The 14450-nt window shown below is 33.6% G+C and overlaps 2 protein-coding genes across 2 annotated transcripts; both read right to left on the bottom strand.

The window, feature by feature from the left end:
• Positions 1-186: 186 nt before the first annotated feature.
• Positions 187-1244, bottom strand: LOC146910587 (uncharacterized). The gene is made up of 2 exons (XM_085725583.1): positions 719-1244; positions 187-436 (listed from the first exon to the last, which is right to left on the bottom strand). Exons 1-2 carry the CDS (start codon positions 989-991, stop codon positions 326-328), a joined length of 384 nt encoding a protein of 127 aa, XP_085581709.1. The 5' UTR covers positions 992-1244; the 3' UTR covers positions 187-325.
• A 1266-nt stretch (positions 1245-2510) lies between these two features.
• LOC146910586 (serine/threonine protein phosphatase 2A 57 kDa regulatory subunit B' beta isoform-like) lies at positions 2511-9385 on the bottom strand. The gene is made up of 2 exons (XM_085725580.1): positions 8105-9385; positions 2511-3081 (listed from the first exon to the last, which is right to left on the bottom strand). Exons 1-2 carry the CDS (start codon positions 9188-9190, stop codon positions 2761-2763), a joined length of 1407 nt encoding a protein of 468 aa, XP_085581706.1. The 5' UTR covers positions 9191-9385; the 3' UTR covers positions 2511-2760.
• Between the last annotated feature and the right edge of the window lie 5065 nt (positions 9386-14450).

The following is a 14450-nucleotide window of genomic DNA, read 5'->3' as shown; positions in this document are numbered from 1 at the left end:
TCCAGAAACTCATTTCCATTTTCTAGTGTCTTTTCTAACCAATTTTCATTTTCATTTTCATCTAAGATTTTTATCAAATAACCAATTGAAAATTCTTCTAAAATTTTCATCTAATAACCAATTGATACCTAAACATATTCATCCAATATTTAACAGGAACATGGTAAAATTAAAACGCAAGAAATAATATAAAACGTATGTACGTATATGTCATAGAAATAGGAAAATGTACGGAACATGTTATAATAATACATCATCATCATCATACTCAAAAAATACATAAAAAAATCCTAATAATAATTAGCCCTTCTGCCTACCCTGCCCCCTACCCCTCCACAGTCTCCCAAAACCACCTCAAACCCGCCTCCGGCTTATCAAGCTCTTTCAACCTTTTCCCTGCATTTATACTCTTGTAACCCACTTCATCATGCCACATCTGAAATTCAAATTAATTAAGACATTATCATTATTTTAAATAATTAAATCACTTACGCTACATAATATTTAATAATTAAAACACTTACGCTACATTATTTTAAATAACTAAATTACTTACGCTACATATTATTTAATAATTAAAACACTTACGCTACATTATTTTAAATAACTAAATCACTTACGCTATGTATTATTTAATAATTAAAACACTTACGCTACATAATATTTTAAATAATCACTTTAAAGCATTTAAAGAATTTTAAACAATTTAAACACTTACATTATTATGGTTCACCCAAAGAGGGTTCGCCACGTGCCTCGCGTAGTCGGACAACAGTGTTGTGGTCTCAGGTCCTCCAAGAAAGGGAGGCTCTCCAGCAGGATACGGCGGTATCAACGGAACACGACGACGTCGTGGCTGAGTCGCCGCCTCAGGCTCACCCTCAGGAACAGGATTATCTGCCACAAGATAATCCTCCATAACATCCTGTGGCACCCCCTCATCCTCTGCATCGTCCTGCGGCGGCTGGAAAAACATTCTCTCCTCCTCCATCCGATCATATCCAACAAAACCCTCATCCGCATAATCATGCGCTGGTGCGGATCAACCACCTGGGAGGAGTCATCCACATGTGCCTGTGAGCCCTCTCCATGTATCCTCAGGTCCCTGCGCTTCTGAGTCTTAGGGACATACGGGTCTTGATCCCTATTTTCTCTCCAAGCACTAGCGGTACTCGCCTCTTTACCTTTCCACATCCTATCCTCTCTAATAACCCGCTGCCGCTCATCCGTATCCCTAGCCATATCTGTTCAAAACAAATTTAAAAAACACAAATAAGTTGCCAAAAAATATATACTTTTAAGGCATTTAACATGTACCAAATTTTACTTAGGCATATCCCTAAGTTGAATGTATCTAATCATTTCCTTAAAAACTATATACTTTTAAGACATTTAACATGTAACAAAATTTACTTAGGCATTCATAACAATTCAAACTTAGAATCATTCAACTTAGGCATTTCATCAAAAAAAATTACGTATCGTATAACATTATGTCATTCTTAAACTTGCCAAAAAATGTCAAAATCCAACCTTATAATAATTATAACATATATACATTATTAAATTTAACATATTTGGAAAAAAAAAATCACAAAAAAAGCAAGATTATTTCACTTAGGCATTTCATCAAACACCTTAAGTGCATTTTTAAATACTAGCAAAATTAGTGTTAATTCAACATCAAATTCAACTACATTGTACCTAAACCTACTCTAAACAACAATGCCAGCATAAACAAGCCTAAACAACATCTAATTCTATCATAATTTGCAATTTTTAAACCTAGCCTAAACCAAACCTAAACCCTAAACATTTTGCTAAAATTATGAAAATTAACAACCTAAACAACCTACATTACATGTAAATAGGAAGAAAGGTACTTTCTTGTTAATTACTTGAAGAAATTTGCCTCAAATCCATGCAATTGAAGGTGGGGTGAAGTTGGGTTTGTGTTGTTTTGAAATTGTAACTTACTGCTTGTAACTTACTGGAAGTTTTCTGCGTTCTTAACATACAGAATTCAGCGGCAGTTAACAACCGCTAGGTCCAGCGGCAGTTAACTGCCGGCGTGTTTCCCAACGGTAGTTAACTACCGCTAGGGGCTTTTTGGTAAATTACTTGTGTCAATAGGAAGTATTTCATGTCAAAAAAGGAATTTTCTAAACAAAGAACTGCAACCAGCTGGTGCCTGTGAAAAATTGATTCATCCTTAAACTTCATCTGCATTGTGTCAGTGAGAGAAAATCAAGATGTTATCATGTCTATCTATGAGATCATATGAAGTCTCTGTTGTTAATAGATTGCAATTCATGCCACTTTGCAAAGGCGATATATGTCCAGCCCATCCAGCAACAAACCTCAGCTTTATTGCAAAACGACTCCAATCAAAGTACAAATCAAGCACAAAAAGGCGGAAAGAACTTGTCGCGCCTAAAAAAAATGCATGTTTGTTGCCAAAGCGAAAAGAAAATTTCCGTATCTTTCTGTACGGGAAATAAATACAAGTATTTCACAAAACATTCTTAATCTGCAGACATTGCTTACAACGTCTAATTCATTTTTATCTTACAATAATCACTGCTTTCTTTAACTTTCTGATTATCCAACGAAGAAAATGGAGAGCAAAAATAAATTACAGGGGGGAGAAAGAAACCAATCAATAATGGCACCAAAATGGCAAGGAGTGTATATAAAATATAATCCTCCACCTATCCAATGAACAATCCCATTTAGGGCAGTAAAATAATTTTAATTTGGCTAAGCTGTGATCATATCCGGCCCATTCTGTGCAGCCGCATCTGCCAGTCTCTTCCAATTCAATTCCCGCAGCTCTTCCACCTCTTTGGCTTTAGCCTCTCTTTCCAAATATTGCCTCTGGCACTCTTCAAACAATTCAGCATCCATTTCAAGGAACATTTTCCTAACATTCACAGTCAACCCATTTACAGCTGGGTTCCAATGACTCTGGACATTTTTCTCCAATGCTTCGAATATTATGGGCAATACGACAGTCCTGTTTTGGGCAATTAAACTGACGATGTGCTCGTTATTCCACAAAAAGAGAGCTCGTTCTGCGACCTACAGTATAGATGTGAATAAGCATACAAGGGATAATTTAACTAGAAACAATAAATGAAATGGAATGCATTTTTTTAAATAATGAAAAAACAAGTCAATTCTAAGCAATCAGGATTCTAAATCCAATTCAGTATGCTAATTATCACTTGAGATAAGATTTCCCAACAATAATGTTCGCACAAGGAACTTCCATACTTGACCTCACTCTATGGAGGTTAACCTAGACCCAAATCCAAAAGCTAACGTGTGTGAAGATCCGTTCTGAACCTCCTGATCCTTAAGCACACTTTTATGACTCTCAAGACTAATCATTATCATTATAAGAAAGGAAATTCTCCATTAGGCCAACCTGATCTGGAATGATTACCATTCAAGTTCAAGACAAAGCCAAGAGGTCAGTCATAATCTTAATGTTTCTGGACTATATGGGTTTATGGATCTGAACATCGACCCAGAAGGCCAAGGAGAGTATAGTTAATCACAGAATCAGTTCAGATTTTTCAAATTAAAAAACTAATAACCTGTAGAAAAATCCTCAATCCCGTAATGACTAAAGAGCATATTGACAGCAAGCGAGACTAAAAAAGCATCCTATAAAAAGATTTATACAAACATCACCTTAAATATCACTAAGTAGAGAAACTCATTTGCACACTATTTTTGTTTCCACAAATTCTACATGTTTGTGGTCAAGACCCTGCCAACCTTCGAATTTTCCATCTCTGGTGAGCTTAAGCTCAAACTACAGTTGATGACCAATATCAGATTTGGTAAAGCTAATAAAAGGAAGGAATTTGAGTGATGCAGAACTCTGAAATCTCGAAATAGGGGAACCAATTTACTCCTCCCTTTCTTCCTTCACTTTTGAAAAGTATCACCATACTTTTCTGTTCAAGGACGAAATAATGAAACTACATAATAGTTTTGGATAATAAACACCTCATGATTCTCTGCTAGCTTTCTGGGAACATTGACTACATACTGCCAAGCCACAGTATGACAATGACATTGAAGATGTATTTATAGAAATTCTATTCAAACAAATTTCTCCTATGAATTAGACGGACACTTAGTTTAGCAGTCTAACAAAGAGTATCAATTCATTAAGGAAAACAAATTTTCCATTTTATACATGCAATGTAAATATTTGAAGTCTAGGCAGGGTTTGGACTTTAGATTCCATAGCATAATACACCTCTAATCTTACTTCCAGTTTCTCACTCAGTTCCAAAGAGGTGCAAAACAAAGGGTTTGTGTGTTGGGCGTGTAAAGATTTGATTGAGTGTCGTTTTAAGAATTTGTATTTTTATAGCATGTTTGGTTAGTTTTCATTCAGTTTACTGTTTTCAGAATTGTTTTTTAAGGATGTGGTGAAAACTGCAAACACACACACACTCTTCAAAAATATTTGCGACGGAAGAGTCACATACAGGTCATGTGATTAATGAGCTTTAAATGAAGGACGTATTTGTTAAATCAACTTATGTTAACATATTTTCTATTTTGTTTCTCAATTTGTTTACGTATGATTCCAAATTTAACCATTCTGGTTCAACTTGTAGAATTTTATTTGCTTCCCAAACTTGGAAGTTATAATAACTCACAGCAACAATTTGCAGATAGATTTGAAGTCTCGGTAAATCCCATCATTAATTCTGAGATGTTTTCTATGGTTAAAATAACTGCAAATATTGAACTAAATTTCTTGCTCTAGTGCACACCTTCAGCAGCAAATTGATAAGTATTTTAGGTTTTGATGATGTATGAGTAGGACTGGAACTATCAGGAACATATGTTGTTGACCAACAGCCAACAACTTTCATATACAACAACAACGAAGCCTTATCCCACAAAGTGGGGTAGGCTACATGGATCAAATTATGTCATAATGTTCTATCATAAACCATATTTGGATCCAACTCATTAACCTCTAAATCTTTCCTAATAGTTTCTCTTATAGTTTTTCTAGGTCTTCCTCTACCTCTTCTGATCCGACTCTCTTCCATCTTATCTACTCTTTGTACTACAATGTCCACAGGTCTTCTCTCTACATGCCCAAACCACCTAAGCCTAGTTCTTACCATCTTTTCTACTATAGGTGCTACCCCAACTCTCTCTCTAATGGTGTCATTCCTAATCCTATCCCTTCTATTAGACAAAATAACTTCAAAAGACTCAAGCCATCAGACCTTGTAAGTAGCCAAATTCCTCGCAAAATTAGATTCACTAGATTGTTTTCGGTGATTTCACTAATAAAAGAGACATGCTTCACTCCAGCACAAAGAATAGCTGCCAGAGATTAGGCTCGACTCATGATACAAATGAGGTATAGATACCTAAATGGCTGAAATTCTAAAATCCCAACATTTACACAATTATAAACTTCATGATAACATAAGGCATGGATCAGCTAGAAGAACAAAGAAAGGTCACACTATTTTCTTTTTATTTTAAGTGGTCAGAACATTGAATTTGATTAATGAATTTCTGCAAATAATAACAGATCAAAGGGTTACTCAATCACTCAGAGTTTAAGTGATTTGTAGCAACATAAATAATTATAGATCAAAACATACTCAGATATGTCTCCAGTCACCTCTGTATAGATAATAGATGCGCAAGGGGTGAGAGTCCCCAAGGCATGGCCCAAGTGATTGAGCTAGTTTGAGGTTCAAGGTTCAAACTCTGGTTAATAACATAACGTACTAACAACTAAACATTTACTTAACAAAAAAATAAGAGTAAATTACATTCCCCTCCCCTCAAAGATGCTTGAATTACACTCCCCTCCCCTCTTATGTTAAAATATACACTCCCCTCCCTTGAAAAGTAAAACTTATATTCTCCTCCCCTATAAGATGCTTGAATTACAACCCCCTCCCTTAATAATTAAATATGCACTACACTTTAATCTATTTTCGCATAAATAAATATTTTTATGATATATATTAATTTTGAGCTACCATTTAAGAAAAATAAATTCATTTCTTTATAATTTAAATGTCAATGATAATTAAATTTAAATATTTTTCTATTAATTTTATAATTTAGAGTATAAAATTAAATTTTAAATAACCAATACTTTATTGTCTTTAGTAATTTTTCACATATTTTAATTTTATTTTGGGTTGTTTCATATTTTATAATAGGGTTTAAAACTATATTATAATGAAATTGTGAATCAAAAATAGCGAAAAATATGTATTCAAATTTTGAATATATTAAAATAGACCAGCAATACTATTTTTTCTGAAGTGTGTTAGATTATTATTTTTTTGCTAGACTATTAGAAATTAAAAAAAAAATATTGAGGGAGTAAAGTGTAGATTTTAACATAAGAGGGGAGGGGGATGTAATTCAAGCTTCTCTTAGGGGAGGGGAGTGAAATATTTTCTAATATGTTCTGAATAAGAGGGGAGGGGAGTGTATATTTTAACATAAGAGGGGAGGGGAGTGTAATTCACGCATCATTGAGGGGAGGGGAGTGTAATTTACTCAAAAAATAAAGGTATTGTGAGAAAAATGAGTGCTCAAAAATCAAAACTACCAAATGGTTGAAAATAATAGAAGTGAACTGGGTGAAATGAAAGAATATAGCATATTTAGTTTGAGAATGTGTTCTCTATTTTCATTTCTCGTTTTCACTTTTATTACAAAACCGCCTTTTGTTTTCACTTTTCATGTCTTAAAAGGTTTATACATGAAACAGATTGAAAGGTGGCAGTTTGTAATTAAAAGTGAAAACAAAAAAAATCTAATACCAAATAAGCCCTTAGCTTTTAATGATTCAAATTCTAATACCGCCTTTGTTTTCACTTATCGTGTCTTAAACGGTTTATACATGAAATAGATTGAAAGATGACAGTTTATGATAAAAAGTGAAAACAAAAAAAAATTCTAATACCAAATATGCCCTTAGCTGGTTCAAATTCACTAAACCAACAATCTTTAGATTCTAATATATTAAATGCTCAGCCATGTCATAAGTTGGGATTTAACTAATTGAAAGGTACATAAAGTTTACTAATTTGTGACCGTGTCATCGTTCTCATAAAAGACCAGTCCTTCTATAGAGGAATTTAAAGGGCGAGTTCGTAGAAAGGAAAATGTTAGCCTACACATAAACGTAGATAGTAAAGACTTTCCAGAAAACGAGTTCATTAAGGTTTTTTTGGTCTTGCCCATTCATCGCAAAACTTCCCTTACAATCAAATTTAACCCATGTTGGGATGTTAGGTGGCACATTGCAAACGATAATGTTAAAGTATATAAGAATGTGTTTGATTTCTTATATCACCATGGGCATTGCATGTGACTTTATAAACCACAAGGCACGTGCAGTTAACCCCCAACACTAATCAGTTATGCTAAAATCAAAATATCCCTATATGGTGCACCTCACGTACCTCACCAAAAAAGTAAATAGCAAGAATGGTAATTAAGAAAGAAAAAAATCTATAACGCAAAGATCAAAAAATAGCTGTCAATCAAATTTTAGTTCTGCTTAACTTTGGCAGTTCAACACTATTTCGAAAGAAAAACAAAAACGAATAGACAATCCCTGTACGTGAGAAATGATGTTATGTTAGGGTTGAAAACAATTATGAGAGAACATTAAATATTTTCCACATTAATAGTGATGATAAAACATAGTTCTTCTTTATTTTCCTCCATCGACAAGGACATCATCATTAAACAATAAATGAACTATCCCTAAAACAAAACAAAAAAGAAACCTAGGTACCTGTCCACAACTAAAAAAAAACCTAGGTTACCGAGTTTGGGACTTGAAGGATACGTCAGTTGAAGTTTACTAACCACGCAACCAAAACTTATATTAACAATGGGTTATTAATATTATACCAAATAAGGGCCAAGTATAGATCTACCTTACAAAGAGAGTAAGAGTTCAATAAGAAGCATTGCAAATTTACAACACAATATCCAAAGGAAAATGGTAATTATAAAAACACTTGTATTAATCCTACTCAATCAACATAATGAAAAACCATTTTCGACAAACCTGAAAATGCGGACTATTGAGGCAGCGAGCAATCTGTCTAAAAAGAAGAACCATACAGCGTTGGAACTCCGCAGCTTGGGTAGCCTCCAGCACTTCCTCCAGTTCCCCAAGAAAAAGAACTTCCTTCTGACAATTAGTTACCGGCCAGTACTTCAACAAACCCCGAATAACAGTATCCGCTAGCTTAAAATCCTTCTCAACAAACTGTGAAATGCAGTAAGACAACTGCTGATGGTACACAGCAACCGGTTTAGGTTTATGCAAAGGCAACAACGCTCGCACAAGAAACAACTTATGCTCTTCCTTCATCGGCAACGCAAACCCATTAATTATACTCCCAAGAATCTCAAGAAGCTCCATAATCCCACTGTGTCTCTCAGTCTCATAAATAAACCGATAAAATATGTTATTAATAGCCTTTCTAATAAAGGGTCTATGAACCATAAATTTTCCATAAACACGATGCAATATCGTTTTCACATATTCGCGCTCTCTAGGATCCTCAGAATCAAACAAATCAAGCAATTTAAGCACAAATGAATGATCAATGTAACGTTTTGCTACCTTCGTATCAGTATCAGATGAAACCACATATCTAAGCAGAAGCTCATAAACAAGCTGCAAATGTGGCCACGCAGGCTCCAAACACGGCTCCTCCTCTTCCGGATCCGCGGCATCTTGTCCAGTATTCTCATGATACGCCGGTGGAAGACACCGGAAAATATTGACCGAAACCATTTTGATCATCTCTTCTTGACAAATCTCCGTTATCTTACTCGAACCAGATTGAATAAATTCAACCAATTCCATCAACGTTTGTCTCTTGATTTCTTTTTCTCGAACCGATTTCAACGTATCGGTGAAATCTAAAGTGTGGCAACAAATCTGAAGCTTCCGGAGAAACAAATTCTGTCTCTCGGAAACCGGTACGTCGCGGAACAATGGAAGCGCTTCGATTGTTCCTGACGGTGGTGGTATGACGACCGCCGATGAATCAACGGTGGTGTTCGCCGGTGGACCGAATCCGTCGGTTGAATCGGATTTGGAGGGCTTCTTTTGCCCTCCTTTCATTAATTTCTTGAACATTTTGAGAACCCTAACCCTAAGCTAACGACGTCGCATCTCAGGTTAAACGACGGTGGATCGGAGTGGTGGATGATCGGAGATGTGTTTTCCGGCGATGAAATGAGTGGTAAATTATAGAGAGAGGGTGTGTTTGTGTTTGTGTTTTGGAGTAAAATTGAGGTGATGATTATAGAGGTGCATATTTGTGTAAAGGATAATACCAATATCAATGGATAATGCATTATAAATTTGCATTACGACTAGGAGAAATTATCAATTTCAACTTTCAATATTTTTTATTTACTTTTTGACAAATGATAGGTGGAATAATACCCTCACTTTTTTTAGAGTCCTGCTATATTTGTTGTATAAAATATTTACACACGAACTTTGCTGATAGTTGCTAAAACTACCATACCCCAGTGTATTACGGCAAAACTTCATCCATCTCAAAATAATTGGTTTTTTAACATTTTTTCTATGTCTCAAAATAATTGTCAAGTTTTAGCTCTTAAAGTATGGGTTAATAATTGGGGAAGTGGTTGGGGAACGATATAATTCAATTTGATATGAGGATATTTTTACTATTGAAAGAGGCGATGAGGTGAGTGGATGGAGATGGTTTGTGGACAATGTTTATAAGAGATTAGAGAATGACAAGACGTTGTTTTGGCACGACGAGTGACGTCAATGGGTATGGATAATATGATACTTATTCCTGCTCTGTTGGATGAACATGATACCCATGTCCGCCCCAGATATTATTCATGGATATTCACAGATACCCATGAATTTTTGAATTTATTTATTTTTTGGTACAAAAAGTAACAATTTTTGAATTACCAAAAAACTTCAATTTTTAAACATCCATACATAATCCATTCAAATTTCATAGATCATACCATAATCCAAACAAAAATTCATGATTATTACGTAATCCATACAAATTCACCGTACCATAATTTATACAAAATTTATGATTCTTACATAATCCAGAAAAATTGTTGAAGTAAAATAAAACCATAAAAACATCCAAATTTCATATGCATTCCAAGCTTCAATAACTTCACTTTGAATAAAAGAGTTTTTTTTATAGAACGTAGAAGATAAGAGTTGTTGTACAGTAAACCAGAGTTTTTTGATACCTGAAACTCTTATATATATATATATATATATATATATAAGGATATTTTAGTAATTTACTTAATTTATTATCCGGTACGCGTACTCGCGGCACGAGTATCATCAAATCCGTGTCCATATCCATAAAGTAACGGGTAGTTAAATACTTGTTCATTATATCTTGTGGATATCCGTTTAACTATCCGCCTCGTGCCCGTGACAAATTTTATCCGCCGGTACCTGTAAGACTCGTGGTTCAACATGGAGTTGGGTAAAAGATCGTTTTAGTAGGTTGTTTAATCTAGCGATGGAGAACTATTTTAATGTGAATGATATGGTATTGGACATTGGTGTTGAGGGAGGTAGTTGGAGTTGGCCTCTACAAATGCTAGGTATTTGTTTGTTTGGGCTGTTGAGTTCGTGGAGGAGTGTAAACATAGACATAGCTAGGATTTAAGCCTAAAGTGGGACCAAGTTTAAAAGTATAATTATGTAAATAAAAATTAAATTAAACTCCAAAATTTTGTGGTGGTACTGGTGTTTCATATGATGTCATAAACTTTATGAAAAAATTGAGGTGCATAATTTGACCCATAAATATACGTTTACTCGAAATAAAATTGCGATTTTGCATGTTTTGGTCGAAGAATAATAATTAATCCATTCAATGTTAGAAAATCATAATTTGATTTCTAGGTCAAGGTTTTCGTTGTTTTGGTTTTAGATGGTTCAAAATATCATAATTAATATGTCCAATGTCATAAAATTTTAATTTTAAGAGGATTAGGAATGCCTTATTTTAACGTCATAAACATGTCTACAATAAATCATGAAAAAATTCGCCTTCTAGGGCCTTTTTCTAGACTTTATATCTATAGAAAGAAAAAAAAATAGTCGATTTTTTCTTTATTTCAATCCTTCAATTAACGAAAAAAAAATTGTGGGGGGAAATTTTCTAGGCAAAAAAAGTGCCACGTCATAAAAAAAAATACATGATTCTCTGCCACATCAGTGTATCTTGTGTGACTTGGCTGCTGGATGACCAAAATAGGAAGAATCTGTGTTTTATTTTTTACAACGGTTGGTTACTTTTAGACTTCACAAGTTCACATATATTACAAGACTATTTGTCCTCGTGAGCTTAGCTCAGTTGGTAAGGACAATGCATAATATATGCAAGGTCTGAGGTTCAAACCTCGGCCACCACCCAAAAAAAATATTACAGGCTATTTCAATCAACAATTAACCCAAAAAAAACCCAAAAAGTTTATGTATTTTTATTTTATATTTAGATCAAATAAACACATTTTTATTTTCCCTAAGAAAACACATTTTTATCTAATTCATCTCGTAAGCAATATAAGAAGAGCGCTGCTATACAACACGAGAGAATTAACACACGAAATCACACGACAAGTTCAACAACATGCAATTTATTTTAGCAATGGATTCCTTGCTAGTTTATTGATGTTTTTGTATAAAATATATATTAAAAAAACCATGTTGCCAAAGAAAGAGCATGTATGATCCACCGTTCTACATGACATTGGTGAGGCAAGGCAACAACAATAAACTTGGAGAAGCACCACCAACCAGGTATTTTTGTGATTTCTCGTAAGATATATCCAGGAGAAGCAATGTTTGTCACTTTGTGTCAAATTAAAATTAAGATAAAGAACTAAATAACAAGTATACACTTGTTCGTGCAAAAATGACAACAAATAATGTCGTGCGTTTCAACATTTCTGATATAAGAAATACTGTTACTTTTGCTTATATGTCTTTTTCCCGTATAGACAAACTAAGTGAATTAGATTCCCAGGTTTTTGAATCTAATGTTTGTTTATATGTCTTTTTCACGTATAAACAAATCTCAATATTTATATGCTTTTTTCTACTACGTTCTCTTCACTCCAACAAATCTCAATATTTAAATTCCCATGTTTTTTAATCTAGTTGTGAATTAGATTCAAAAACTTCAGAATCCAAACATTGAGATTTGTTGGAGTGAAGAGAACATAGTAGATTTGGATGCCAGTAAGAAGAAACAACACAACTAGAATTGAGTCGGAGAGAGAGAAACGAAACTAAGATCCCGATATTTAAGTTAATTAAATAGAATGGATGTGTTTTATGGAAAATGCTATTTCTCTAGAAAAATAGCATCAAGAATTTTTCAAGACACAGTTGGCAAGTTTTAATTGGATGATTTATTTGTTCACTTCCTATTTTTCAGCCACACCTCCTTGAATTGTGGCAAATAGTGCATTGTGATTGGCTGCTCTTTATTCTTGAAGAATTCTTGATGTTATTTTTCTAGAGATATAGCATTGCTCGTGTTTTATAATAGAACAATGTAACATGTTAAAACTGTTAGAATGACGAAAGACAAGAAACAATTGATTTAAAGCAGACAAAATATAGAATTGAAATTTAGTGAAAATCAAATACCAGTTGACGTCGTAATGAGCGATATTAATTTATTCTACATAAATTGAACAAGGATCTATTTTATAAATCTCTCACATTTCTACAAAATAATATGTAAGTATAATCTTTTGGTTACCCAAGATATCCCTAGGGATACATATACATTCGTAATTCTATACAATATTTTAAAATGTGAGAGGTTTAAAAAAAGTAGTTTCTTTTCGATTTATACGTAGGATAAATCTAACTTCGTTGATTATGATATCAACTGGCTACCTGATTTCGACCTTCCAATCTTATATTTTTAAGTTGTAAACAAATTACTTCTTGCTTTTTGTCACTCTTAGATTTGCCGCTCTTGCATTCCTAAGACAAAGAACTGACTTATGAAAAACCATATCCACTCTCTTCGACTTAAATATCAGTTCTCGTTGCATCGTTATTCTCCCTTCGACTCAATTTTGATTTCTCATTGTTTCGTTCATCCTCACCTACATTCAAATTCATTCTTCACTCTGTTCACTTATCTTCACTCCTACAAATCTCAACGTTTATATTTACAAATTTTTCCACTATTGGTTCCAAGAAACAAATTCGTCATCTCCACCGGGAGATTGTACATCTCATTTCAACATACTCTTAGAGAGGGCAGTGAATGTGTCAATGGCTTACGAAGACTAGAGTTTCTTCTAAAGATACCTTGAAGATTTGGAATAGTTGTCCTCCTCAACTCGGTCTCATGTTGATGGACGATGTTGCAAGTGTAGCTTGTCCACGAGCATAGTTTTCTTTCTTGTCCCCATGTTTGTGTTTTATTTTCAACATCGTAAAAAAAAAAGGACGGAAAATAGTGATAGAAAAACATTTGTAGGACTATTATTCAAAGAAAAAAATTTAGAGGTACTAAACACAAAATTTAATATATTTATATAGATTAAAAACTTATTTAATGAAAAACCGTTAACATGCCACTTTTTGCTAAACCCATTATTTTTAAGGGAGAAAATGAAAAAAAAAATATGATAAACTCATCTACATATAGATTCAGTAGATGTTAAATCTAAAATTTAGCTAAAAAAACTAATAGAATATATATATATATATATAGAAGATCTTGTTTCCTTTGTCCTCGCATAGAGAAAGATGAACGAAGGCTTAGGAAATTCAGTCACCATTTATTCACAGTTGTGACTCTTCTGAGTATTATTTTTGGGTTGTGAGGTTGAAGGATGTTGAATGGATGAAGGATAAAAATGATGAGACTATAGAGTAATTGTGAAAAAACGGGATTTGTTTCTTTATGATCTATTATCCTTTATCCTGAAATTTTACAATGCATCTCTTCTTCTGTGTACATATTTATACCTATAACAAATTGTGGAGATGGTGCCAGGCACGGATCTAGTGTGGGGGCAATGGGGTCAAGCGACCTCACTTGCCTCCACACGTGTATTGTATTTTTAACCCAAATTTAAATATATACTTAGTTTGACCCATCTTTATATAATATTATTGTCTTTACGTACTCTATTTATTACATATAAAATATTACAAAACTAAGAAGGATCCTAACGAGTGTTCTAAAAGCACTAGTTAATAAATCAGAATAAATAGTTTTTTTATAAAAAGTTGTTATAATTATTATATCAATACAAATAATGCTTATTTTTAAGATAAAATTTTCTTTTATGAAATCTTTAACCAATTATCTCATAGCATATCGTTAGCA

The sequence above is a fragment of the Medicago sativa genome, chromosome 7, assembly GCF_051527215.1.
Source record: "Medicago sativa cultivar Bolivia chromosome 7, Bolivia_mono, whole genome shotgun sequence".
Classification (NCBI taxonomy): Eukaryota; Viridiplantae; Streptophyta; class Magnoliopsida; order Fabales; family Fabaceae; genus Medicago; species Medicago sativa.
The sequence above is the reverse complement of the archived record's forward strand: the minus strand, read 5'-3'. Positions and strand labels throughout refer to the sequence as shown.